General features: G+C 39.5%; 1 protein-coding gene across 5 annotated transcripts in view; it reads right to left on the bottom strand.

Annotated features, from left to right (window-relative positions):
• The window catches only part of myo18ab (myosin XVIIIA b), a 91,520-nt gene that overhangs the window by 27,342 nt on the left and 38,242 nt on the right, over nucleotides 1-25,936 (bottom strand). For 4 of the 5 annotated variants that reach the window (XM_056757703.1, XM_056757705.1, XM_056757701.1 and 1 more), the window contains 22 exons: nucleotides 25,116-25,292; nucleotides 24,147-24,357; nucleotides 23,110-23,252; nucleotides 22,775-22,875; nucleotides 22,576-22,639; nucleotides 22,314-22,458; nucleotides 20,803-20,817; nucleotides 19,920-20,093; nucleotides 19,701-19,791; nucleotides 19,287-19,479; nucleotides 18,800-18,886; nucleotides 16,968-17,109; nucleotides 16,728-16,887; nucleotides 16,407-16,593; nucleotides 15,763-16,000; nucleotides 15,202-15,311; nucleotides 13,557-13,622; nucleotides 8,394-8,522; nucleotides 3,523-3,666; nucleotides 2,564-2,653; nucleotides 1,643-1,762; nucleotides 837-948 (listed from right to left, as the gene is read on the bottom strand). In XM_056757703.1, the coding sequence (XP_056613681.1) occupies nucleotides 837-948; nucleotides 1,643-1,762; nucleotides 2,564-2,653; nucleotides 3,523-3,666; nucleotides 8,394-8,522; nucleotides 13,557-13,622; nucleotides 15,202-15,311; nucleotides 15,763-16,000; nucleotides 16,407-16,593; nucleotides 16,728-16,887; nucleotides 16,968-17,109; nucleotides 18,800-18,886; nucleotides 19,287-19,479; nucleotides 19,701-19,791; nucleotides 19,920-20,093; nucleotides 20,803-20,817; nucleotides 22,314-22,458; nucleotides 22,576-22,639; nucleotides 22,775-22,875; nucleotides 23,110-23,252; nucleotides 24,147-24,357; nucleotides 25,116-25,292 (2,899 nt within the window). The remainder of the gene's footprint in view (nucleotides 1-836; nucleotides 949-1,642; nucleotides 1,763-2,563; nucleotides 2,654-3,522; nucleotides 3,667-8,393; nucleotides 8,523-13,556; nucleotides 13,623-15,201; nucleotides 15,312-15,762; nucleotides 16,001-16,406; nucleotides 16,594-16,727; nucleotides 16,888-16,967; nucleotides 17,110-18,799; nucleotides 18,887-19,286; nucleotides 19,480-19,700; nucleotides 19,792-19,919; nucleotides 20,094-20,802; nucleotides 20,818-22,313; nucleotides 22,459-22,575; nucleotides 22,640-22,774; nucleotides 22,876-23,109; nucleotides 23,253-24,146; nucleotides 24,358-25,115; nucleotides 25,293-25,936) is intronic. The other variant, XM_056757702.1, reaches the window with a different exon arrangement.

Here is a 25,936-nt window from a genome sequence, read left to right as displayed (position 1 = left end):
CTACAGGATTAAAAGGCCTTTCTCAATTGACATATTGATAGGCCTTTTAGCAAACAAAGTCAAAAGAAAGAAAAACATTTTTATGTCTATTTGAAAGGGATATAGGCTACATGACATATTTGACATGTGATTGGGCCTAACATTTTAAATCTCTACCTCTGTCACAGCAAACCTTCATCCTTTACTCCAAATTAATCATACTTAGTGTTGTTTACTGAAAAGCCTTACACAAGTTTTTCCAAAATGATGATAACTGTAGCAGTTTCTACAATTAGTCTCCATTAATGACTCCATCAGCAACTGTTGAAAATAAAACTGATACAATACGAAGTCAGCAAACCAAATAAAGGTTGATTTTTTAAGGAACGTACAGAGAAGGAATAAAAAAGAGGTTTAATACTGCCTAAAAAAGTAGCAACGTTCTATATTTGAAATGTTTCAGTGTAAAAATAATACATATATTTTAACTATTATTATATTTAATTAAATTATTAATTTATAGCGTTTATAGTTTTATAAACATATAAATCAAATAATATGTTTCTTTTAATCCTACACTGCAAATTTAAGTCATTGGGGGAAAAAAACGTTGTTTCACTGTTTAATTGTTAAACTTTAAGCTTCTCGGCTGTTTCCATGGAGACTTGTGAAATCTGTGATGCATTGACAATGTCTTCATGTTGTCCTTGTGAATTAACTCATGGTATCTTTCGTGAGGTTGATTAAACTTACTCTCCATAGCAAGGTTTGGGTTAACCAAGAGCTCCGGGTTTAGCTGATGGTAAGTTAACCCTGCTTTCTAGAATACCCCCCAGAAAGAGATGGCAAAAACTCACCGGTATCATCATCATCCATTTCCCCATTGAGCTCCGATGCGCGAATGAGTCGTGCCTCCATCACTTCCATCTCCATAGACTCCATCTGCTTCTTCGTAGCATCGAATTTGGCCTGAAACGTACACACAACACATCAACTCTTAGTTCTTCGGGGAAATATTGAGAACATCTGCTCAGACCGGCAACCCTGAGCCTAAGAGACATAACAACACACAACACATACACACACCAGGAAATAGAGATTAATACCTGCATTGTCTCTCTTTCACACACACAATCTGTTCATACCTATGCACTTGTTGAGATATTTATTAGACAACACAATTTTAAATGGCTCATGTCTAATAAAGCATAAAACGTTCTGAAGAGAAATTGTAAAATTGTGGTGAGGTTTAAAACACATCACACACAAATCTTGAGTAAAATAATTTATAATTACACTAAACTACCTTTAACACTACTTTTCTTTATTGCATGAAATTAAAATATATTTCCATCAGTTTGCTAACTTGCATTTGGTTGTTCCCTCCCAATGCATTCTGGGATTGCTTTCTACGTCAAGAATACATGTGTTGCCACCACAGAACATCACTTACACTCTTTTTTTGTTTTGATGCGTCCATACGCTGAAGATATTTGATATAAGAAAACACATTTTGAAAAGGGCTGATGCTCTGCTGCATGGACAACTGTACTGTCTCTGAATTTCCTAAAAAAATCCATTTCAGGCATGAGGAGTTTCCTTATAGAAAACCATTAAGTCAAAACTCTAGCTGTGTGGAGAAGGATATGTATGTGTGTGGTACCTGCAGATCTTTCATGTCTTTCTCTATCCTCAGTCTCTCAGAGCTCTCAGACTCCAGGAGCTGCGATGCAGACTCGCCTGTGTTTCTCTCATCGGCGAGCTCGGAGGACAGTTCTGTGATCTGGAATGCATGATACGCAGGCGTGAAACTTGCGCGCAATACCGAGCATGCATACTCAATGCTTTTATTTACAGTATTAGCTCATTTCAAATGTACATGTCACACTTCACATCTATATCGTCTTGCATATTTCACACAGGGTTGTTTGGTAACATTGCACCATTTATAAGGTCTGGGTGTTCGTGATTGCTTGCAGTTTCTTGAGAATTTTCAATGTTAACAGATGCAATACTTACAATAACATGGTAATACTTTAATATGCATAACAGTCTGTAGACCAAAAACGTGGATGGTCCTTGATCATTTATTTAGGAAATATATGTGTTTGGGAATTATTTCCATTAGACTTTAACATGGTTGCAGGAATTTGCTTCTATTCAGTTGCAAGGTCAAGCACTGATGTTTGGCAATGGGTTCTGGCTCAGCTTCATCCCAAATGTGATTGATAGGGTTCAGAACTGGGCTTTGTGCAGGTCAGTCAAGTTCTTTCACACCAGACCCAGTAAAACATATTTTACAGACCACAATTTGTGTTTATTGTCATGTTGGATCATTTAAAGTGCGCTCTGTAAGTATCGGTCACAAATTTGGAATTTACAAAATTGTGTCAGAAAATCTAGGATTCGTCTTCACCAAATTTACTAAAATCATAGACTGGGATGTACACATACTTTTGCCCGTGTTTTGAGTTTTTAAATGGTTTACCATGCCAGTAAAACTTATTTGAATTGACAATTTATTATATTGGAATTGAATGTGAACAGAAAGTCAAGTGAATTTAAAGTGAAGTAAATAACAAACCTTGCTTTCCAGTCGGTCGCTATTGAGTCTTAACTCATTCCTCTCCTTCTCCGTTTTCTCCAGCTTTAACTTGAGCTGTTGGATTTCCTCCTAAAACAGGCGGTCAGAGGAACAAAATGAAAAACACAAAGACATAAAGACACTGATAAGAAACCCATCCAACAGAAGAATAAACTCAGACGATCACAGTGACAGTAACAGATAACCTAACATAGCATGTGTACGTTAAATTAGAAACACAATGACAGAGAGAAGAAAATATGCCCAGTTTTGAAGCCCAGTCGATTTATTACCACAAACACTTCTCCAAACTTTGCTAACTTGAGAAACTGAAACAGCCAATGGGTTGAAGCTCCGCAGGCTGTTTGTGAAGAAGAGAAAGTGACTGTTTTTTTTCAAGGCAGGCAGGCTGTTTGGAGGCAGCGTCAGCATCCGTCTGTCTCTCGCAGGAGCACGCCTGACTGCATGGCTACACAGCACTCAGCGTGAAGCCGGCCCAGAGGACGGCACGCACACAAACACGCGTGGCCCAACGCACAAGCACAAACTTGGTGACTTTCTAATGCAGCTCCCCCGCAGGGAGCACGGATGTTTTTGATCCGACGGGCTACATAGGTAATGTATGCATACACACAGCCCTGCCACTCTGCGCACACACAAACACACGACTCTTCACAAACACTCGGATTGAGTCGAAGCCGCAGAGACAGTAATCAAAGAGACGGGCGTATTGGGTGCGACCGAGAGCTGCAGCTGAATTCGAGAGGGACCCCTGGGGTAGAAATACTGGGAACATTAAAAAGCCAAGCAGATGGGCTTTAAATTTTGCTGTAGTATTGTCAAAAGGCAACACCTGTACATGACATGCTGATTTAGAGAATTTGAAGATGTTTGTGAGGACCTCGGAGGAAGAGAAAGAGAGAGAGTGAGGTGTGAGATGATAGTAGAATCATGCTTACGTCTTTCCCGCGGATCTGCTCTTCTGTGAGCTGCACCTCAATGAGAGGACGGACAGTTGTGAAGACCTTCCACCATGGCCATCCCTTCACCCCCCGGTTCTTCTTAATGTTCTTCTGGATGCAGCGGATCGCCAAGTCCTGTATCTGAAAGGCAATACGGACATGAAGATTTATTGAAGGAACAGAAGTAAAGTAATTCCAAACTTTGCTGCATGTAGAGGCAAATGACACCATCTCACATCTCCGTTGTAGTTCGTGTGCTCAGGATTTATCAAGCTAAGACAGTGTTTTCTGTTGTGGTAAGTGATATGGTAATAGTGATTGTTTTGTTTTTTTACACTACACTACACTTCACATTTCTTAAAGATATATTTTCTTCATTAAATAAGTTCACTGTAATTAATTGTTACAAATTAACAAATTATTAATTGTCAAAGCTGTGAAACAGACAATCAATTACAATTATGTGTGTCGATTAATCCCAAATGTGTGATTTGTGTATAAAATTATGCGATTTATTTTACCAATATGAATATTGTTGTTGTTAACTAATAATAATTACAATAACAACAACAACAATAATAATAACAACCTTTAAATGTATTGTTTATGTAGGTATTGTTATCATCAACATTATTAATAATAATACAATTTATAATAATATGACAAAAGCTTTCAAATAGGACAAAATCATTCATAACTTTGGATATTTATTATTATTATTATTACTGTTATAAATAATACTACTAATAAAAAAGACAAATATGAAAACTTCAATAAAAACTTAGAATATTTGTATTTTATTATTATCATCAACATTCTTCTTCTTCCTCTTTTCTTCTTCTTCTTCTTATTAAAAGTAATAATAATCATTAATCTTATTTTCATCAGGTGCAGTAAGCTTACACCAAGCAGATCCCGTATGCACAACAGCAGGCCTGTGTTTGAAGGTGTAAGATCTTGCTGTCAAAGAGCATTCCCTAGTTGAAACCTTCTATGAATGGGTTCCTTTCATCTCCAGTGGAAGGTCTACACTTGAGTCTACTGTCAGCCCAGGGGCCGGACTCTCTACTCTATCAGACGGAAATTACTACGGCTTACATATTCACCCTCAGCAATATAGCTATTGATGGAGTCAATCACAAGCAGAAAAACCTCAACCACAAACACATTTTCTTCAATGGGACCATTAGAAAGTGATTTTGGAGTCGTACTAACTGCCTAGAAATACAGCTAGGAGCAAAAGCCCCAAGCTCCTTTGAGTAATTCAATTAAACTTCAATACTACTTGGCAGCTGATTTAAAGCCTGCATACGATTTACATGCCGCAGAAACAGGGATGCTTCAAATAATCAAGGATTATCTGCAAACCCAATTAGACAGGCGGAATTCAGCATGTTTATGTTGGCAAGTCAGGTTAGAGCAACGTCTAATTTGTCACAGCGAGGGAGCTTTGACGCAGCACCGAACAGAGATGGCTTGTGCCCGACATATGCACCGAGCTCATTTTCCACGCTTTGACCACAACAAACAGCCATCTAAACAGCTTGTAAGAGAAGGCGAATCAGGAAGAGCTTCCTAATTAAACGGCGCGTCTGGAGAAACGGCACCTTTGAGCCCTGAAGCCTGGCAGGAGGATCCGAAAATCACGAATGAATGGATGCTGTAAACAAGGTTAGCCGCAACCTCACCAACAGGTGTCTTCTGTTTCCAGTCAGGTGCGTGGAGTAAATCTGAACACAGATCCGCAGGCTTGAACGCACAGCTTGCGGGTTAGGACGTGCTAGCAAACATGTGCACGTGTTTGCGGGCACCTGATCACACTTGGTGCAATATCTTGCATCTTCAGGATGTAATTAGATGCACGACTGGCATCCAGTAAAATTCCCAGCTGCATCTAGTGTCGTTTCCACTTGATGTCAAAGGAACCAGGGGAGGAGCAGTCCAGTGTGCTTCAAAGGAGCCCACGTGGAGTTGGATCTGTGTTCATATGCTCCCCCCTTTAGAGAGCAACAGAAGGAGAGAAAGACAGAAATCATGGGGGAATATGAGCTTTGTAGTAGCATAAAACTGGAGCGGACTTAAAGGTGCTGAGATCCCTCAAGTATCGATCTCTAAGAGAAACAAGCAAATTGATTTTGCAATGTGGCAACTGTGGTTTGGGAGAGGAAGTCAAGTCTCACGTGTCTGTCTCACAGGGAGGCTGTAATGACTCGACATGGCACTCCTTGTATTGACATTGTTAAATACATCCTTCACAACTTCAGTAGCAGAAATTACTCAATAGTGCACTAACAAGTATGTCCTTCCACTTTCACTATTTGTTCTTTATGTTCAGGCTGACAACAACTAGATAAATCTAACCAATCAGAGTTGAGCTTGTCAGATCTAGAAAAACTTTGGCTTTTTAAGCGTGAAATAGCATCAGACTATGTGGGGTCCTTTGGTAACATCCGAGACTTACCATGTCTAGAAAAAAAGCTGTGAGTTCTGATATATGCTTGACAAAAGATTCAGCTTTTCAAAAAAAGGCCTTTAGAGACAGGTAGCTTTGATTTGAGTCGTGAAGACAAGGCCTCTTGTGAGGGACAATAATTGTACAGAGAGCTGGAAATACGAGTGAACCTTTCAACTAACAACAAGACCTCAAAGAAGTCAAACAAACCTAAAGAAACACAAGAAATCGTGAGGTACATTCAAAGCGACGTCTACAAAACAACTCGCCTACAAATCACAGTTTTGCCCTGTTAGGGTCAAACAAACTCCACGGAGGCTCTAAGGGAAGAAAACACAATCCCTATCAATGTCTCAACGATACCAACAACAGCCTAGAAAGAAAAAAGCTAATTCAAACAGCTACAGCTTCTTTTACTTACAGCGCAACATCCAGACAACAGTGTTGACTCTGTCAAGAGCTCTGTGGTAAACCGACAACAAAGTCTCGCCAAAGAAACACTCGGAGTTTGTGTGCTTCAGTGAAAGGGGAAGAGTACGTTGATGAAGCTGTAATGCCGAGACAGCTGACCACCTAAGGGCCAACGGCAGCGCGAGTAGTTCAGTCTCCAGTAGAGCCCTCCCCCTTTCACATGGACTTTTGTAAGGCAAAGGCTGCTCTTAGAGAGAGAGAGAGAGCGAGAGAGAGAGAGAGAGAGAGAGAGAGAGAGAGTGAGAGAGTGAGAGAGAGAGAGAGAGAGAGAGAGAGAGAGACATAGGGCAACTACAGCTGTCATGATGATGACATTTTGGCTGATGATTAAGTATATATTAACTCTATAGCTAAATTATTAACTATACAAATTGAATGCATAATTGCATAAAAGAAACCAAAATCAATTATTGAGTTTTTAAAAAGGTTTTCTTACCTTATCCCAATTGTCAACAATAAGTTTAAAATAATGATTTAATCTATTGAGGGTTGCCTCAGTATGATGTAAAGGTAAGTAAAGAAACCTGCCATTTTTATGTTTTAACAAAGATGGCGATAGAGGGGCAAAAGTTACACATTGTAGCTTTAATACACAAGGCGAGAAAAATGTATTCACATTGAATTTACAATAAACAATCATGGAATAAATTTGTAAAATGCTTACATTTTTGTGGCTTTATAAACAACTCTTGCACAATTACATATGGGTAATATTTTTATTACCAAAATATTATATTAAATCTGCAATCTAACCCTTTTTTGGTTAAAAACAAACAAATCACGTTAATGAGCAAGTATATGGTGTTCAAAATCAGTTTCTCTACCACAATTCATATTGTAAACTTACAATAATGCTGATTTTTACATTAAGCTGTAGGGTTGGACTTTACAGGTAATGTCAGTTACTCTTCAACATGTAAGGACATAATACTTAAACTTTGTATTAAACAGAAATGGTGATAGGGTGGCAAAGATTACGATTGCACACTAATGTTACATTAATATAATTTAAAGAATTGTCACTATCATACATAATTTGAAATACCTGTTTTTAATCTTCTATGCATTAAAGGTGCAGTGTGTAATATCTTGAAGATCTACTGACAATAATGTAATGAAGCGTTTAGTCTTTATTACCTTAGAATGAGCTATTTCTATCTACAGTACATACACCGCGTGTCCCCTTACATGGAATTCGCCATATTGTGCTACTGTAGCACTATACGGACAATCTACTCTACAGTGAGGTTTGGCTAATAAGAGAAAACATATTTTTACCTAAATTCGTTATTTGGATTAAAGAAACGTGTTCAGAATTTAAAGTGATCGACAAACAGAGTCATCTCATTTAATTGTAATCATGCCAACAGGCAACTCTAGAAGTGACTCTCAGTAAGTGAGCCAATCCCACTGAGGCAGACTGAATGTGACAGTAAGAGAGCAAGAGAGCTGCACAAAGGATCATGGATTCAAAGGAAGTGAGAAAGACAGAAGTGAATAAAAGAGAACGACGCGGGGCAGGACATTGAGACGGAGGAAACGGAAGGGCTTAAACCCAGAAGAGAAACCGAGAGAGTGGCAAAACAGAAATTAATGGACATAGAGGGCACGGGCGAGAGTGGAGGGCGCGCGGTGGCGGAAGAATCGATAGGCCTGTGATGGAGGCCAGTGGGGCAGGTGGCTTTTTTCCCCCAGAGACGTGCTGATTGAATGCTATCTATCACCCGAGGCCAGAGCTGAAGCACTTTACTCAAGACAGCAATGACATTCTGATGAACTCGGGGACAAACTTCATCACGAATGGAAAGCTCTCACCAAGAGAGGGACTGCAGCTTAAATACTAAACGTCGCCACTAACATGTGACACAAAAGGTTAACTAAGGCAGAGACTTATATAATTACACGCTCCATGTGAGTTCTCTTTGACAGGGGAAGCAGGACTTACCTTTCTCTTCTTAAAGGCTTGTCGGGCCAGATAGCCCCTGCAGGCGGCTTGAAACAGTGTGATATTGCGTCTGGTCTGGATGTCTCTCTGCTCCTCCAGTTTAGCCAATACACCTGCCCTGAAGAACACCTGCACACAGAGCACAACTTTATATATATATACAGTAGTATAATAAACATATAACTATATTTGATAATGTACTTGGCGATGTACATTTGTGAAAAAAGTATCATACTGTGTAATTTAGTTTTTACAGCAGTCATTTTGTACATTTTCATTCTTGAGGGTAGAAGTTCAGCAGACAACACTTGTGGAGGTATGATGGCCTCCTCTAAACCCCTGTTCATGCTCTGTTTACTGTCATTTTCCGCTATGTGATATATGTGTTAGACCGAGGTTGATTAACACTTCACGATCCTTCCCCCATTATGCCATTTAATCAGAGAAAAATGAATGAAGCGGATGTCCTGGTTTTTCAGACTTAGATTTATCACTTTGGACATGGTCTAATTGCATTAGCATTCTATTAGTTTAAAAGATGGATTAATCCAGATGAACAGCATCTTAATTAAAACATCAGTGGATTGCCAGCATACCTGACAATTTGCACGATAGATAGATACGGTAGATAGATAGACCGATAGACAGAGAGAGAGAGAGAGAGAGAGGTGTTTTGTGTAAAAGAAAGTCACATTAGAAAATAAACGGTTATTTACTTTAATATTTATTTAAATATAGTATTTTATGCATTCATTCCTTATTTGTGACCAAGTTCCATTAAAACCCAGATAAAGTCATTGTTTAAGTGATTTACTGTTTCTACAAAAAATCATCCTACATAATATAAAGAACAAAATGTAAAAATATGACTTAAAGGAACAATACTGGGTTTTTAGGAGGATTTTTTGACAGAAATTCAATATAACCTTAGAATATAGATACAGTATATATCCATACAGAGCGGCCCACATACATTGCATTTGCTGCCATCTTTTGTACAGCAGCCCTAAACGGACAAACAACTCTACAACACACGTTTCCTTTCCCTCTCCCTCTCCCCTGCAGTATAGTGGTTAAACGGATAGCGGATGATCCGTGATCCGTATGGATCATACTCTACGGTTTGGAACGCATGTGACCCACAGATTAAATATAAATTTATTCATCATTGAGTAAGAGAGTTAAATACGCTCTCTCTCCAGTTTTAACGCCAACGCACTCTCGCTCTCTCTCTCTCTCCAGTTATTGGATGAGTACAATATTAAAGCGGTTACAGATAAACAATGACGCTCAAAACTGCTCCGTCACACAGCTAATATTGGCACAAAAACAACAACATATCTTGGTTCTAACAAACAGAAAAAACAGTAGATATATTTGAGTTTTTCTGCTAAAAGCCTTAGTACCACGGGTCCAAACGCGTCTCTGCTGGAAAGACTTTATAATAACTCAGGTCCTAGCTTCTGCCTTCTGATCTTTAATACAATGCTAGTGGCCGCTGTTCATCCAAAGACTGCACCTTTAAACCTTTAATATTGACTAAGTAAGACCATGTCAACAATTGAACTCATAGTGAATAAATGGTTTAAATCAAACTTTGATGCTTTGATTCCTTTCGTAATTTTATGTTAAATTGGTTTGATTGCTCAGTGACAGCCTTTATTTAATTAATTAACATACAGAAAGTTTTACTTAATAACTTCGAATGCTGTCAATTTTATGTCAAGTTGTATGTACAACAAAAAATGTTATAGAAAATGTTTTGCAATTAATCTGTTCTTGCATTTTTGCTTGTCTTTCTACAATTTTTTTCAAAATATAATACTGCCGTATCAAGAACCCAGTATGCTGTATCGTATCAAATTGTGAGCTGAGTGTTTCATTACACCTCTAAGAGAGAAATTGAGAGAAGGATACTGAGAGAAAGTAAAAGAAAGAGTGAAATGGGGGCTGACGAGTCACTGCTACAATTACTCCTCATTGGAGGGAATGGCAACAAATGTCTCCTGATTGAGCCTTTATCCAGAGCTGCTCGGCAGCATTATCTTCCTTTTCAAATCAAAGGCAGCCAGAGCCTTTCCGTGGTATAGAGCCTCGCTTATTGTAATTACAGGAGGCAATCTCTCTATAGGACCTACAAGCATCAGATCATGAGGGAGAATGGAGTATTATGAAATCATTCCATATTCACGCTCAGTTTGACAGCGCTCAGACCCCGTGGCATTGAGCTGCCGAGCCTACGGTGCCGCAAATACAAATAAAAGATGATACATTAACCTGCATCACAACCCAAATTAGAACATCGAGGCTGAGCTGGCCCAGCTGCTAACACAGATATACACAGAGCCCAACACACACACTTATCTGCTTTCAGGCAGGTGTAATATAAGAGTGGGACCTCTCCATCTCAGGAGAGCAGCAAGGGAAAATTGAGTTTCATTTCTCAATGTCAGTGAAGATGTGCTACAAAAAAAGATCCGATTTCACCCGAGCGAGTGCTTCTTCTTAGTTCTCTCGAGTCAAATGTAAGATTAGGTAGAGATGCTAAAAAGACCACAACTACATTATCCATGGCATCACGCAACATGGTACTCTAGAGAATTACATCATCCTCTGAGACTCTACAGTCTGTTTAAACCGTGCTTCTGTATTTCAAGACGATGACGATACTGTTCATAAATGTCTCTGCTGTGTGTGGATGCTGGGATGTGCTTATTAGCCAAGTCGCCCCATGACATTCACCGAGCAATGAGGGTGTTCCGCTGGGGCTTGTGATCGGCCCATACTTTCCTCACGAGACAACCAAAGGTCAGTTGAGTGTAAAGGTTCTTTTAGGGGGGTCAAATGGTGGCGTTTCCCGTGGAGACCCAGAGAATGACATTCCTCGCAAAGAAAAGGGGGAAGAAATGGTGACGGAGGATTGTAAAGAGAGGAGCTTGTGTGTTAGTCTGTGGGAGAGTGGGTGATTTAGATGATGTTTTGTACTGAGGTGGCAATTGTCAAACAAAGACGGTTTTCAGAAAGCAGTGGACATAGTTCAAGTTTGTTTAGATCTCATTTGCTTGCATATTAGGATAATTGTGTGTCACAAATCGACAATCGTAAAGACCCAAAATAAAATCAGTTATTGACATACTGATTTATTCAAACTGAAAGTTCTTGAGGGTTGTTTCAAAAGGCCTGTCCGATTTTTAAAAGAGCCAGAAGATTATAGTTAAGGTATAGTACTAAAAGGCAGATGGCATTTTGGGACAGGGCATTATCCAATCTGGAAAGCATCAGATTGGACAGACAGTTTGATATGGCATGAATGCAGGATGAGTCATCAATAATGATCAATCACTTTCATAAAAGGGAAAGACTGTCATCTAGATACGCCACAAATCTCCAATTCTGATTTTGTGGGGTCTAGATTACTCTCTCTATCAAACTGATTTTCATAACTGCATTTTACCCTCCCCCTGACTGAATCTCCATTTATCATCTGCATTCCAAAATGATGGCAGTCAACAAACCATTTGTGTATTTCTTAGAAGCGGTCTGCCACATTCCCATTATCAGCTATTCATCAGAATGTCATTATTTTGGCTCACCCTGCCGGCTGCTGTTCTTTGTCTGAAAGCACAATATCTTGCTGCGCTGATCAGTGTTTGTAGTGAATTATCGGTGTGTGCCAAGCCAGAGTACACTAAACAAAGAAAGTCGCCGCCTGCCAAAATCAATCGCTCCTATGCACAGGTTGCACAGGAAAAAGAAGTGCAAGATTTTGCTTTAATCATACAAAGTGCGGGGAAAGAACCTTATGGCTGGCGCAAAGTTATGCCTGCTTGTTCTAGGGAGAAAACGCAGAATAATTGTCTTTCTCGCTCCGGCACGCCCGCCAATGAGGCCTGCCAAGAGTGGCAGCCATGTCCCATCTGCAGCTTAGCATTCTGGGTAAAACGTTGTCCCAGAGCAGAGAGTGTTTCGTGTCGAGAGAGGAGGAGACAAGTCCTTTTGGCCAGAGCCCACCCTGCCACGCTTGAGTCCAGATGTGTGCACAGTGGCACAGAGGATTAAAGTCTGTCTGTGTCTAAGAGGTGTAGAAGAACCGAACGTTTCACCAATCTAAATGGAAATCGTGCCATCTGGTTGGAACTGATCCTCATGGCTTAGGCCGAATGTGCATGCCACAAAGTGATTCAATGCAATGATCCATGACAAAATGTGAGATTTTTTAACTTTTTAAGGTTAAATTAACACATTTGTGTTTGGTATTTCAGCACAGACAAAAATCGCATCTTATTCACTAACCGCTTATTCACCCTAGACTGACATTTTTCGCCCTAGGTGAACATGTTCTGTCTTCTGGTGAACAGATTTGGAGTAATACAAAATACAAATCCTGGCTGTATCTGGCTATATAGAGACCCAGTAAATCAAAACGTGTCTATATTAGCTTAAAATATTAAGCGTTTTTTGATGAGACATGTATTAACCCAGGAGCTGTGTAGATATATGCGCTTTTTAGAGTGGGTCATTGGGTCTCTATTCACTTGCATTACAAAGCCAGGAACAGCAAGGATTTTGATAAACTTACTTCAAATGTCTTCGCCAGAATGAGGGTGAGCGAATTATATTATATTATTATATTATACCTTTCAGCACAATCACCATTCCTTTCTAATGTAAACTAGGCTTATGCTATATTGCAACCTCGCTGCATTTCACAATACTTGCCAATGTTTGCCTGATGCTTTTAATGTTGTGTTATTCCCTCCCATCAAAAACAGGCAATAATTGTAATTTAAATTGTAAGAGACGCTTGTGTACATTTTCTATTGATCTCTGAAGCAGTTCATCATAAAATGTTGACCAAATGATGACGGAGTTTTATTACTGGGCATCAATCCATCTTCCCAGTGTATAATTGCAAATGCACTTGCATAATTCCTTTATTCAATCTGGCATTAAAACTATGCAAACAGCGCAAGGATATAAACAGAACACTTTTATTCCTTGTAAATTTCCCCACGAGAGTACTTAAATATTTGTTGCCAGATACTATTCAACAAGAATCAGGTTAAACCTCTGTTGGCCAAAGATCATTATATTTAAAGATTATTTTTAAGGTTTATTACGTTAAGGGTTTCATGGGTGTCTGTTGTGTGACATACTACTCACCCTGCTCAAGCCCATGTGATAGCTGCTTTTTTCCAACTCAAGAGACTCCAGAAGCTCTTCTACAGCCTGCAACACACACACACACACAAAACAATGAGACAGACATAAAGACCTTGTGTGCTCTCCGCCTCAACGCACAAAGAAACAGCCCAGCAGAGCTTCATGAGGACTGCATGCTGACAGAATCGTGCTCTCTCTGCAAAAGATGACCCGCCTCGGAAAAACTGGGTCACAAACAACTGTCTTAATATCTGACCTCTCTCCTCCATTCACCTAAAAGTGCTTTCTTCCTGACAGGATGGCAGGCAAATAACAACAGCAGGGGATTAAAAAAATATGGGTGGACTGATGAATAATGACTTGAGTTTGAGCAAAAAGCATTGAGAGGTATTGAGTGCTCTGTCTGGGGGCACGGGGGCTGATGGGTGAACAGGTTCAGTGGAGAGCGACGAGTGAAAGGCCATGTCTCGGACTGAACGATGACATATAGATCACAGAGCTGAGGGGGAATTCACTGTTGTTTGGCTTGCAAAGCAAGACCTCGGAAAATACAGCTAAAGCAACATGTGAATGAATAATCATTCAATTCTTTTAGGCAATGATTCAAAACACTCTTGTTAAACACATATTTTTGTGGCCAACCCGGAAGTTAGCACCACATTGTTTCCCTCAACCAAAAAACTATGCATTTTTACCATTGACTTTTGGAGGATCGTAAAAAGTAGGATCTGCGATTAACAAAGGTTTATGATGTATACACGTTTTGTCTATCAAGATAATATTTAAAAACAAAGCATCTATTACTTTAGAAGCCTAAATAAAATCGCTAAAAGGGAAAATGTAACATAAGGCTATAAACAGACTACACTACGGTGGCTCGATATCAACGTCACTACCAAGCCTTTGACAACTTTTCAAACTTTATTAAAAATGTGTTTCCTGTTATTACTCTGTGAACAAATATCCATCCACGTTTTTAGAAATTTGTGTCTATGTTGCATCATTTGTGAGATATCTATCCGTGATGACGTCTATCGCCCCCCCCCCAAAGGAAGTAGTCGCAACGTGTAAGCAAACGCCGTTTTTTAAGACACAATAAGGCTTTAAAAAATCAGGAGCGGGTTATAACTGGTGTATTTTATGTCACAGATTAAAACAAATCAACATCATTAATCGTGTTTTTTTTAGTAGCATGGCCATTGACAATACCGGTATATCGTAACACCCCTATGAGAAGTAAAAATTGTGGTTTGGCTGTGCTCAAATGTGGCATGTTCAAATACATACAAAATACACATACTCACATTACATAGACATTAAGTTCACACTAAGCCATTTAGATCTTCACCATAATAAAAGCCTGAGGGATTGTAGTCTCAATAACAGAAAGGGGGGTCAGTGATGGGACAGGATGCTGCTGATAGAGTCGTCACTCTGGACTCTGATTAAAACATTTATTGCCCTGTCACCAGAGCAGCGCTGAGATTAAGGGGAAAAAGATGTGTAGCACAGCCCATTAATCAACAACACAGCTCTCTGCCCTCAGCACTGTCATAATCGATTACATGGAAGAACAGCTCGGAGAGGAGGAGCCAAACAGAGCTCAGAGATGAACAACACACAAACAAACACATAGCAGTCTCACCCGTCGCTCATCTGTCACGATGTAGTTCCGCCCATGTTTCTTCGTCAGGTGGGGGGTCAGTACGTCAAAGCGACGGCGAAACTCGGAGAAGACCAGATGATCAGGATAACCTTGAGGAAGAGAACAGTCAAACGACAGGAACTGAGGGATGTGCGTTCAACAGAGAGATTATAGAAACTAAAGGGCCTGCTGAGGTCAACGGCGAGACCATCGGTCAGTCACTTATCTTGAGAATGTTCTACAGATAAGACAGGAGAAAATGACTCGAGGCTTTAGGCTACGAAGTGTGGCAAACATCTGTTGATTTTGATGCAACGTCTTAAACAAAATCACTTAACAAAATAATTGAAACGTTTGTAGTTTGTGGCCAGATAAGTCCTAGAAAACCTTAAAAGGTCAACAAAAACAACAAGACGAGAAAAATCAAACCCGCGTGGAAAAGGGGATATTTGGCTTCATACATGGTTCTCCATAGTTTTTTATATATTACCCTCAAATAAAGGTCACGGATCAATAAATGATGTCGCAGTTCTTTTTGCCTACATATTTTGTCCTGCTTACCTTGTCGATAGATTCGGAGAGCATCGAGCAGTTTGGATCCACGGAGCTGTGCCCGGAGCAAGCAAACGTCTAGTTGCATGAGGCCCGTCTCACAGCTCTCCCCATGAGCGTCTGTTTCTCCAGAGCGAGGTGACGGTCCTCCCAGCACCTTCAAATCCCCGGTCAGAGCTTCTGCTTTGGGCAACAGGCAATGCACAAAGTGCACCCTGGACCTCCTTACTGTGTCTATCAGCACGTCCTATAAGATAACAAGCAACATATTTGTGGAATCTTGAGCTAAGAACACCTGTTCCCTTCAAGAAAGTTTCAATCTTTCAAATTCTTCATCATTTATTCGCCCTTATGTCATTCCAAGCCTGTATTTCTTCTGCAGAAAACAAAAGATTTTTTGAAGAATGTTGGTAACCAAACAACACTAGCCCCATTGACCTCCATTGTATGGACACAAAACAATGGACACATTCCTCAAAATATCTTATTTTGTGTTCCACAGAAGAAAAAGTCATATATAGGATTTGAACAACATGAGGGTGAAAACATGATGACAGATTTTTTTATGGTTGGGTGAACTATCACTATAAGACTTTCTTAGTCACATATGTAATTCTAAACACATGTAGTTTTCCCACATCCCTAGTACTGACCACTTGTAGTTTAATCTGAATGCAGAGGGACTTCTTTTTGACAGCGGCCACGCCAGTGGTGAAGGTCTTTCTCATGCTTGTGGCCCTCCGTAGAGCCAACTGTGAGCCGCCCTCAAGCCCGGCGATGGAGCCGGATAAAACGGTGCCCCCACCTGAACGGCCCATAAACAATCCACTGATATTCTTCCTGCAGACAAGATATAAATACAAAATTAGTGATTTCAGTCAATGCCTCCCTTAGCATTCTGGAGTGTCTAATACTCATTTAGTTTATATACTAGAAGACCATGACAGATATCAGAAGATACTGCTGAATCTTACTTCTGAGAGTTCTGCAGGAGAATGGCAGCATTCTGAGAGGCGGGGTTTTGTTTGGCATGGCTCAACCAGCCTCGAGCATCGTACTCCACCCAGTCAGTGCCGTGGCTGTGACCCAACAGGAAGTGATGCAGCTTCTCGCTCTTCAGCAGCAGGGCGGGGCCTGTTGGAAGAATTTTCCATCCATAAAGTTGCTGCAATTGACTGGCTACTGTATGTGTAGGAGATGTAATGAGTTCTGACCTTTGCTGTCTCCCTCAACAGGGCTGTAATAAGTGAACAGTCTTTCCAGCAAAGTTTCTTCAGAGCCTCCTGGCTGTTGAGCTTCCTCCTCCATAAGCCACAGCAGCCCCCTCGCCTCATCTGTCCTGGCCAGGGTCCGTACCTAAGCAAAGATGATTTTGAAAGATGTAAACACAGCTTTGCTTCTCACTTGCGTTAATGCAATACAGATATTTTACAATGTCCAGACACACGTATATTAAAGGTCCAGTGTATGAAATTTAGCGATGCCCATCTAGTGGTGAGGTTGGGAATTGCAACCAGTGGCTCACTCCACCCCTCCCTTTCGAAGCACTCACAGGGCTAAAGATTTCGTCAGGTTTTCAATCCTTTGCCGAAGGAGATAACGTATTACGGAACGCACTCTGTATAGCAGTTTGTCCGTTTAGGACTTCGGTAGAAACAACATGACGAATTCCATGCATGGGGACTCACGGTGTATGCAGATAGAAATGTGTCAAGGTAATAAAAACATAACACTTAATTTTGTCCAACAGAGTATATATCCTGACCTAATGTGCAATGTAAGCACAACAAGCTCAGACTCTCTCAATATCTTTGATTATTATTTATTTAGCCTCATTCATCAAGACTGCGCATTGTTTCATTTAAGTTCCATTTTATATTTCGATAATAACCTCATACACAACATTAGTCATTACATGAAAGCAATTACTATCCTTTACAGAATAAGAGAGAGGATGAGCTATTACTCTTAGGTTCCTCATTAAAGGCCTGTATAAGCGAGAGCTGGAGTGTAGTCAGGCAGGCATTTTTAAACCTTACACTCCGTCTGTCTACTTAAGCAATTAATAGCAGTAATGGCTTCTTCTTCGCTCGACATTGCAGTGCTGACATATCGCAGAAGCTGTGGAATAACTGGGCGGAAAAAAAGACGCAGCAATTATGGAGCCTTATAAATGTTCTTGCAATAGAGTCTTTGAATATTACTTTTTGCATTTATTACAGTTTCTTTGCTTTGTTTCTCCGCTAATTCCATCAAAGACAGAAACGGGCCAATTAAATCTTCAGTGTGTTTTGACATGTAGTTTAATGTACTTAATTTTTAAAGACCATGTTTGACAATGTGTGGTTTTCTTTCAAAACTTTACAAATAAAAAAAAGAGTAGAAAAAAACATCAGATTATATGACTTTACTTGCATTCAAATTGGTATTTCTCCTTCAGGCATTGGCCTTTGGCTATTTTTACAGCAGTGGCAAATGATGCGTAAACTCTTATAAATATATTATTATATTTTAAGTATGCATTACATACTTAGATGACTACATACATGTATGTTATCACAATACTGTTCACGCTTAATGTGACAACAACACAAGGAATCAATGCAACACGTTTTGTTATCAACGGGGCTTAAAAGATGTTGAAGACCGTGACTGAGGGAAACAACAGCAACAACATAAACAAACGTTATGTGACAAAAACGTAACTAACGGGAGATCTCCACAAAGAATCAATAATCATTAATAGTTTTAATACAATTGATATACCATATAAATATCAAATAAATTGTTAAATTATAAGAAAACACAGATCCGAAGTTAACTTTGCGGCAGGCATGTATTCAGAATTTCTTATTCTCTGCTATGGTAAAGACTGGCTAGATAGGACAATACTGTAACAACTCATCACAGATTAAAAAAAACTTGCCGAAGTTCTCACTCAAAATGTCATGGCAAATAACTTGAAGTCAGAAAGTCAAGCGGAATTTCTGAACATTTGCCAAACAAAAAGCACACACACTTCAAAGAGGGCGAGAGAGTTGCTTACCAATGCTTGAGCTGAGGCTTGGTCTATAGCAGCTACAGAGAGTGATGTACTGGACTCTATGTCATCTAAAGCAAGCTCTATGTTCTCCTACACAGGGACAGAGGGGATGTTAGACAGCTACCATTGTCATCAGGTTTTGTGAGGACCCTTAAATGTTAATAATCTTAAATGTAAATCATTTTCACATTGTCTGGTTAAGCTTCTTCGATCGTTTCCATGTAATTATCTTAAAGTAAAGAGCATGAAAATCAAGTATGATTTGCATGTATGGTCAAACCGGATTTAAGATTTTTCAAAAATTTGATTTTGTTAATATTGTTGTTATGACAGCTCAGAGAAACATGTTACCGCTGCAAAGTAAACAATTCCACAAATTGGTTGTAATAAAATCAAAACTAATTTAACTCATATAGAGAATAGAAAAGGAATAATTTGACATTGGTTGATGGGTGTGACTGGACAGAATGGGGGTTCATGATTATTGCACCTCCTTATAACGCTCCAGCTCCTGTACAAAGGTGCGTTCATGGAAAAGCGTTTGGAGTCGTTCCTGGGCATAATTATGGCACAGCTCTTCGAAGGTGGCACCACGCTCCCGCTTGGCTAACTTTGGGTTCTGGAATCCCGGTGTGTCGACAATAAGCAGAGAACACAAGGAGTGCTGACTCGACTTTAATGCTCTAAACCATACAAAAAACAAGAGATACATATTTAATGTAGGCTAGATTTTTGCAGACGCTGTTGATTTTGAATTTCTCTTTTAAAAATAAATCTGGCATGCAGACCAACTAAAAGCCTCTAAAAGAACTTGCACTATTTCACCAATTTGGTTTGCTGCAGTATTCTGGTAAGCATGCTTAAAAACAGACTAAGCTGATAATGTTCTGTTCACAGGGTTTACCGGTTGACAAGTGAGATGACCAGCGTAAAGAGTTCAGAGTAGAGCCCAGAAGCCATGGCCTCCAGACACTCCAGAGCGGTGATCTTCGGTGCTGCGAGACAAAACAACCAATGCCATTTTTAATGTTAACACTGCAAAAGCCACAATTGTGCAATTCATTACAACATCCAGGCTCCAGGCCCTACATTCCTTTTGCAACATATTTTTGAAATATTTTACCTGAGTTATCTCCAGCCCCAATATCATCTGGTCCCTGGCGGAAAGAGGTGGACCTCTGTAGGGTTCCTTTGGGCTGGTGTTTGAATATAGAAGATGACAGCTCTTCTAGAGAGCAGCCCAAGAGGTATGCCGCCTTCTGGGCCCATTCGTGACGTGCGAATTGTTTCCGACCCGCTGTTAAACACACATGGATAGCATGAGCTCTTAGAACAATGAAACAGCGCTGATAGGTGTGGGCTCTTGTGGTATCATCTGCACAGATCCACTGCCGAATTATGTTATCGATTCAAGCTTCAATTTTACAATATTGAGGATAAAAGTCTTGCAAAAGGATGTGAGATTTAATGTGTATCTAAAGTTTTCTTCAGAATTGTTTTGCATTTTGCAGTGGATGTTGCTCAGACTGACCACAGAACACAAGCACACAATCCAGTCGCCTCAACCAGAAGAGGTGCAGATAGAGGGGAAAAACAACGCAGTTCTTTTGTGGAATAGATGAATGGCAAAAAGTAAACAAGAACTCAGAGCGAACAGGCTTTTATTTGTGTTTGCGTCTTAACGAAAGAAAAGCACAGCAAAAATGAAAAGTCTACAACATGGAGAAACATCAGAGCGTCTTGGCTTTAAAACGCAACAAAGTTAACACTCTCCCCCTCCCCTCCCGCATATGCTCCTGCCAAAGTATTATCTGAGCTTCAAGGCGGTCTAAGACACGGTTATAAACCTTTGAAAGTAAAGAAGCCCGGCGGAGAAATAAAAGAAAGAAAGCGAGCAGACAATAAGAATGCAAATGAAAATGTCTGACAATGATGATAACAGCATAATACCACAAACAGACACACAAATGAGGAGTTTGCTTGTGCCGATAATATTCACTTTTTACCTTCGTCAGCTTCTGCTTGTAACGGAACGGCATGCAACATGCAAGTAGAGAAGAAGATGTTAGAACATGAGAGACATTCTTCACAATGCACTTGTTAACACATTCAACATTTACAGTTGAATCTTTCATGCTTCTGTCATAACAGTATGTTGCACATTTTTCCTTTTTTATACATTTAAACTTACAATAATCAGTTCAACCAATTGCTGTTATTAGTAGTAAATTAGTAATATGATGATATTAACAGAACAGACTAGCATAATGGCATGTATTAAATGTTTGTACTTTAAGAAATGACACTAATGCAATGGACAACCAGTCAATTCATTTCAATATTGTATTCATTTATGTATTTGTAGTTATTGCTTTCTTGTATTTATTGTTATGTTTTGTTGTGTATCTCTTGGCATTTGCCATTGACATTTCCATCTTAATAGACTCGACAACCGCTATACAAAAAACAAGGAACAATAGTGCCCCCTGCTGTAAATGCTATGACAACTGTGAAATCTGAGATAAAGATATGGGGGACAACAATTAGTTAATGCATTAGCTAACATAAACTAACAATAAACAATACTTCTACCACATTTATTTATCTTAGCTTACATTAGCATTTACTTATAAGTTTTTTTGATTTTTAATTAATTGCACCATTAAATAACATGAATAATTACATTAACTTACATTAAACAAGGATTAATACATGCTGAAAAGCTATACTGCTCATTGTTAGTCAATTCTAGTTAATGCATTTACAAATGTTAAAAAGTATCTTAATCAAAAGACGTATTGATTGTAGATTCTATGGCTAAGATGAAAAGCTTTATTAGTAATCGCATCTTGCGTCAGATATTACAAAAAGTCTGAAGTCTTCAGTATGCATCAGTATTGATACTTCCTGTCAAAACGAAGCTTGTCTGGATTTGTCTGCATCAAACAGGCACTGTGCTAAATACTAGAACTTGAAAAAGAATATTTCAGAGTATAAATGCACTGACTGCATATAGGCTGCTAAAAAATCAGGGGACTACAGTGACAATATATCAAGATCCAGCATCACAAACTAACACAAAGAGGCACACAAAATGACAAGACATGGGGTTGATACAGTTTGGAGTGTGTGGTTCCAAACCCATATGCTGTTATTTCTTTCCGTAGGACACAAAGGAGAATTTTGAAGCACAAAGTGCTTTTGCATACAACAACCGTTCATTGAAACAACATCTGCCCCAAAATGTATGCTGCTATTCGTTGAGCTAAGTAAAGGAGCAGCGTGAAGATTCTTCTAAATGCTGCTTTGTGTGACACAAAACAATACAACAGCACACAGGTTTGAAACAACACACGACTGCGTAAATCTGACAGAACTTTTTTATTTTATTTTTAAAGCTCTGATGTGTAAAGCTGTCGACTGCTTCTGTGAGCTCATTTAACATAAAAACACAAATGGAGGGATTGGTCCTGCTAAAGTTTATACACTGTATTTAAATATGAAAGAGTTTGGTTACCCTTGGTGGCCCCTGCAGCTCCAAGATGGTATATGGCGCCAAGAATGAGCCACAGAGCTTTCTGCTCCTCAGAAGAGATACCCAGCACCTTCATTGCTGCCTGCAGTTTAGTGAACTGCTGCGACGACTTCTGCTTGTCTTCAGACTACACAGACACAAACACGCATAACATGAGAACGTATCAACATGTTCAATAGGCCTGTACTCAAGTATACAATAAAGAGTGATAGTGTACCTCATAAGACCTTTGGGTGATACTGACCTTTGATGGAGACACAATACCGAAAGCGCTGTTCTCTGCAAAGTGGTTAAAATGCAACTCGGTTCTGCAGAAAAATTGAAATAAAGTCATTTTATAAAGTCAAACACAAGAGTTCAAGTTCGATTACAAGCTTTCTGAGAATGGGAAAGATTTTAAACATCAAATAGGAAAATAAACAGGGAAAAACACACAGGTTCACCTTAAAGTGCTGTCTGCTCCAGCCATCATGTAGTAAAAGACATTAAACGTGGATTCAGTCTCTGGTCTTTTCACCACCCTTAGCTTCTCCAGCAGCATGGTCTACAAATTTTACAACAAAAATTAGACAAGATGAGTGCAAGATGAGTCATCTATATATACAATTCATTCTTCCTGACAGAAACCTGTAAATGCTAATCGACGTAAATTATGTCAATGTGTAGTGGAATACAAAAATATAAATAACCAGCAATACAATTTTCTTTATATCACAAGTTCCAATCAAAGCTTGACAAAAAACAAACACTTATGACAGAAACGTGCACATCCACAAACCTGAATGGAAGCTGAGGCCACCTGACCAGTTTGGTCAAAATCCAGCGACACGATCTGAGAGAAACGGCTGGCGTTGGTGTTCATGGAAGTGGCACTGTTTCCAAAAGCCTCTAAGATTGTGTACACCGCCTGCCATTTCTCCGCTGAACGACACAAACAAAGCAACAGTATTTAATTTACGATATTGCTGCTGTCCTTTTGAAACCTCACATTTCGTGATTTTTTTTGTTGCCATAAATCTTTAGTATTGTCTCCCTTTCTGTTTGTCACTGGGTTTTGCAAATATTCAACCAATAAACATTACAATAAAGTGCTTTTCAACTTTAACAACATAGTATTTAATCATTTTAAAGGAAGTGGGGCTTTTTTTGATTTCGTCTAAAACAGCGAATTTGGACATCCAAGGGTTTGGAAGGACAGCAACGATATTCAGTGCTCTAGAAATCCAGACCCAGCATTCAGAGGTGAACACACAGTATGCAGATAACATCCTCCCCTCTTTAATAGTATAGTTGATGACCACTGTAGTCTTCATTAGGTCATTATGGGCTAGGCAGAGGCTGAGCAGTTTTTGATGACGGCTAATTATCAGGGTGCTTTAGTGGGCGTCATTAGCGAGGCTCTCATCGATCACCATCTTTTCAACCCTCTCTCTCTCTCTCTCTCTCTCTCTCTCTCTCTCTCTCTCTCTCTCTCTATCTATCTCTCCATCCCACACTATATGAGCTCATTTTCACTGACCGCATGGCACCTTTCCATTCAGCTATAACCACAGGCTTTCAAGTACTTTATGGGATAATACAGCTAAAATGAGGCAGCATCATATGTTTGTTAGCATAATTTAACGACATTAGCATTACTGAATAGGTCAAAACTAAAGATGATTATATTATGACTCATATTACCATGGTCTAGATCTAAATAAAGATATAGTTTTTAAACGCAAATATTTTTGCACAATCATTGATAAGCTATGAGTACAGTCTGTGCATGACAGTTAAAGTAGAACATGATTGAGGTGTTTCCAAAAGTTGCACCTGTGAAGATCTTCCCCGTGCTGCCCGCGATAGACACAAGGTACTGGACTAGATGTTGGCAGTTTGTTGTTTTGCCGCTGCCGCTCTTCCCCAGCAGCACGATGGACTGGTCCTGTCGCGTGGTCAGAAGGTTTCTGTAGGCGGACTGGGCCACTGCATATATATGAGGGGCCGTGTCCTCTCTCCGGCAACCTTTAAACATGTGCATCACCTGTAACCACACAGAAACAATGGCTGAAAATCTTCAACATGGCTGTCAAACCTTATTGGGTGTTCTGTATAAATATGGCACCTTTATATGCATTTCAAATGGTTTGGTGGCATTGATGTAATACCTAAAGACATGTTAGTTTTCTCTTGAGATTGCCAAATTGCATTAACCATTCAGAGAAACATAAACAAGCAGGGTAAGCATACAATCTAATAATCTCAATGCATTACAGAGCTTTTATTTTCCGTACAACAGGAAAGTCAATAATGAAAAAACCTCAAAGTGAAATGTAAGCCCATAAACATTATTTTCCCAATGAAGGAAAAGTCAATAAAACACTTAATTTGAAAAGAAGGCTGTCGTAAACTTTGCAGCTCTGGCACAAATTCCATCACATGTTTATGTACTGTATAGTTTGAGTGCACAAAACACTCATTGCTGCTCATAATCAGACTGATCCATAATGCAAAATCACTTCATTAGGACCAAGGGCCAGGAGAAATCCTCTTACGGTTTGTAATTACATTTTATATGCGCTGTTTTATCTTGCATGAAATCCAATGCAGCTCATTAGCAGATTTCGGCTGCCTGTTTCCTATAGCGTTTAACTGATGAAGTGACAGCTTGTCTTAAACATGGTACCCATAATACCTTTCTCTTCAGCTGAAATGAGTGTGCACGATAATTGTCATTCAGATGAAGAATCTCCGGGTAGAGTAGTATAAACTCTTAGGTACGTGGTGAGCTCAGACTCTTACCTTCTCAGAGTACATTGAGGGGGCACTGATGGGGTTGATGATGACCGTGTTGGGCCCTGCGTATGTATGGATGAGGTTTCCTCCATAGCGCTGACGCAGGGAGTGCATGACACTGGACTCATTCAGATAGAGCAGAGTCGCCAAGTCCTCGCAGCGGTCAAACGATGGTGGGTTTGCCTGGGAGGTGGGGTTGAAAATGCAGGTTGGAGGGTCATTAAAGCTCAAAAACACATATTTGTCGAATGATAGCGTTGTACCTTTTAAAACAATGATGTCACATTGTTTTTAATATTAAGTGGTTCAATTTAAGCCATTTTGGTCATGGTTGAAGAAATGTCATGTAAACAGGTGTAACGCGAGTTGGCTATAAAAAAGGGAGCGATATGCTAGAGCCATAATAGCCTAAAGACCTCATGGCAAGTTTACACGGCTTGTTGGAATGCTTGATTCTGATTGGCCGGTCGCAACATTTGCAGGTTGGTTGTTCCCAGATAAAAACCTCTCAAATATAATTTGGACAGGGTTTTTTCGACGAAATAAAAATAAATATATCATTTAATCTCATTTACGACATTAAATTTACAAATGATTAAACTAATTGCCTGTTCGCGACATCTGAACGTTGATTCTTACATTAAAACCGAAAGAACACGGCTTTTCCTCGCGGAAGGTCTGCATTTGGTAAACAAAATGAACAAATAAAATATTTCAAATTCACATTTCACGTCCAGTTTTTTTCCTCATGTGGCAAGTAGCCATGTAATAAGCGGGATAATGTAAAAGCAGCCGGCTGTTATGCCCCTTCAGTGTGACATAATACC

The sequence above is a fragment of the Triplophysa dalaica genome, chromosome 9, assembly GCF_015846415.1.
Source record: "Triplophysa dalaica isolate WHDGS20190420 chromosome 9, ASM1584641v1, whole genome shotgun sequence".
NCBI lineage: Eukaryota > Metazoa > Chordata > Actinopteri > Cypriniformes > Nemacheilidae > Triplophysa > Triplophysa dalaica.
Note: the sequence above shows the minus strand (reverse complement) of the source record. Positions and strands in the feature narration are given on the sequence as shown.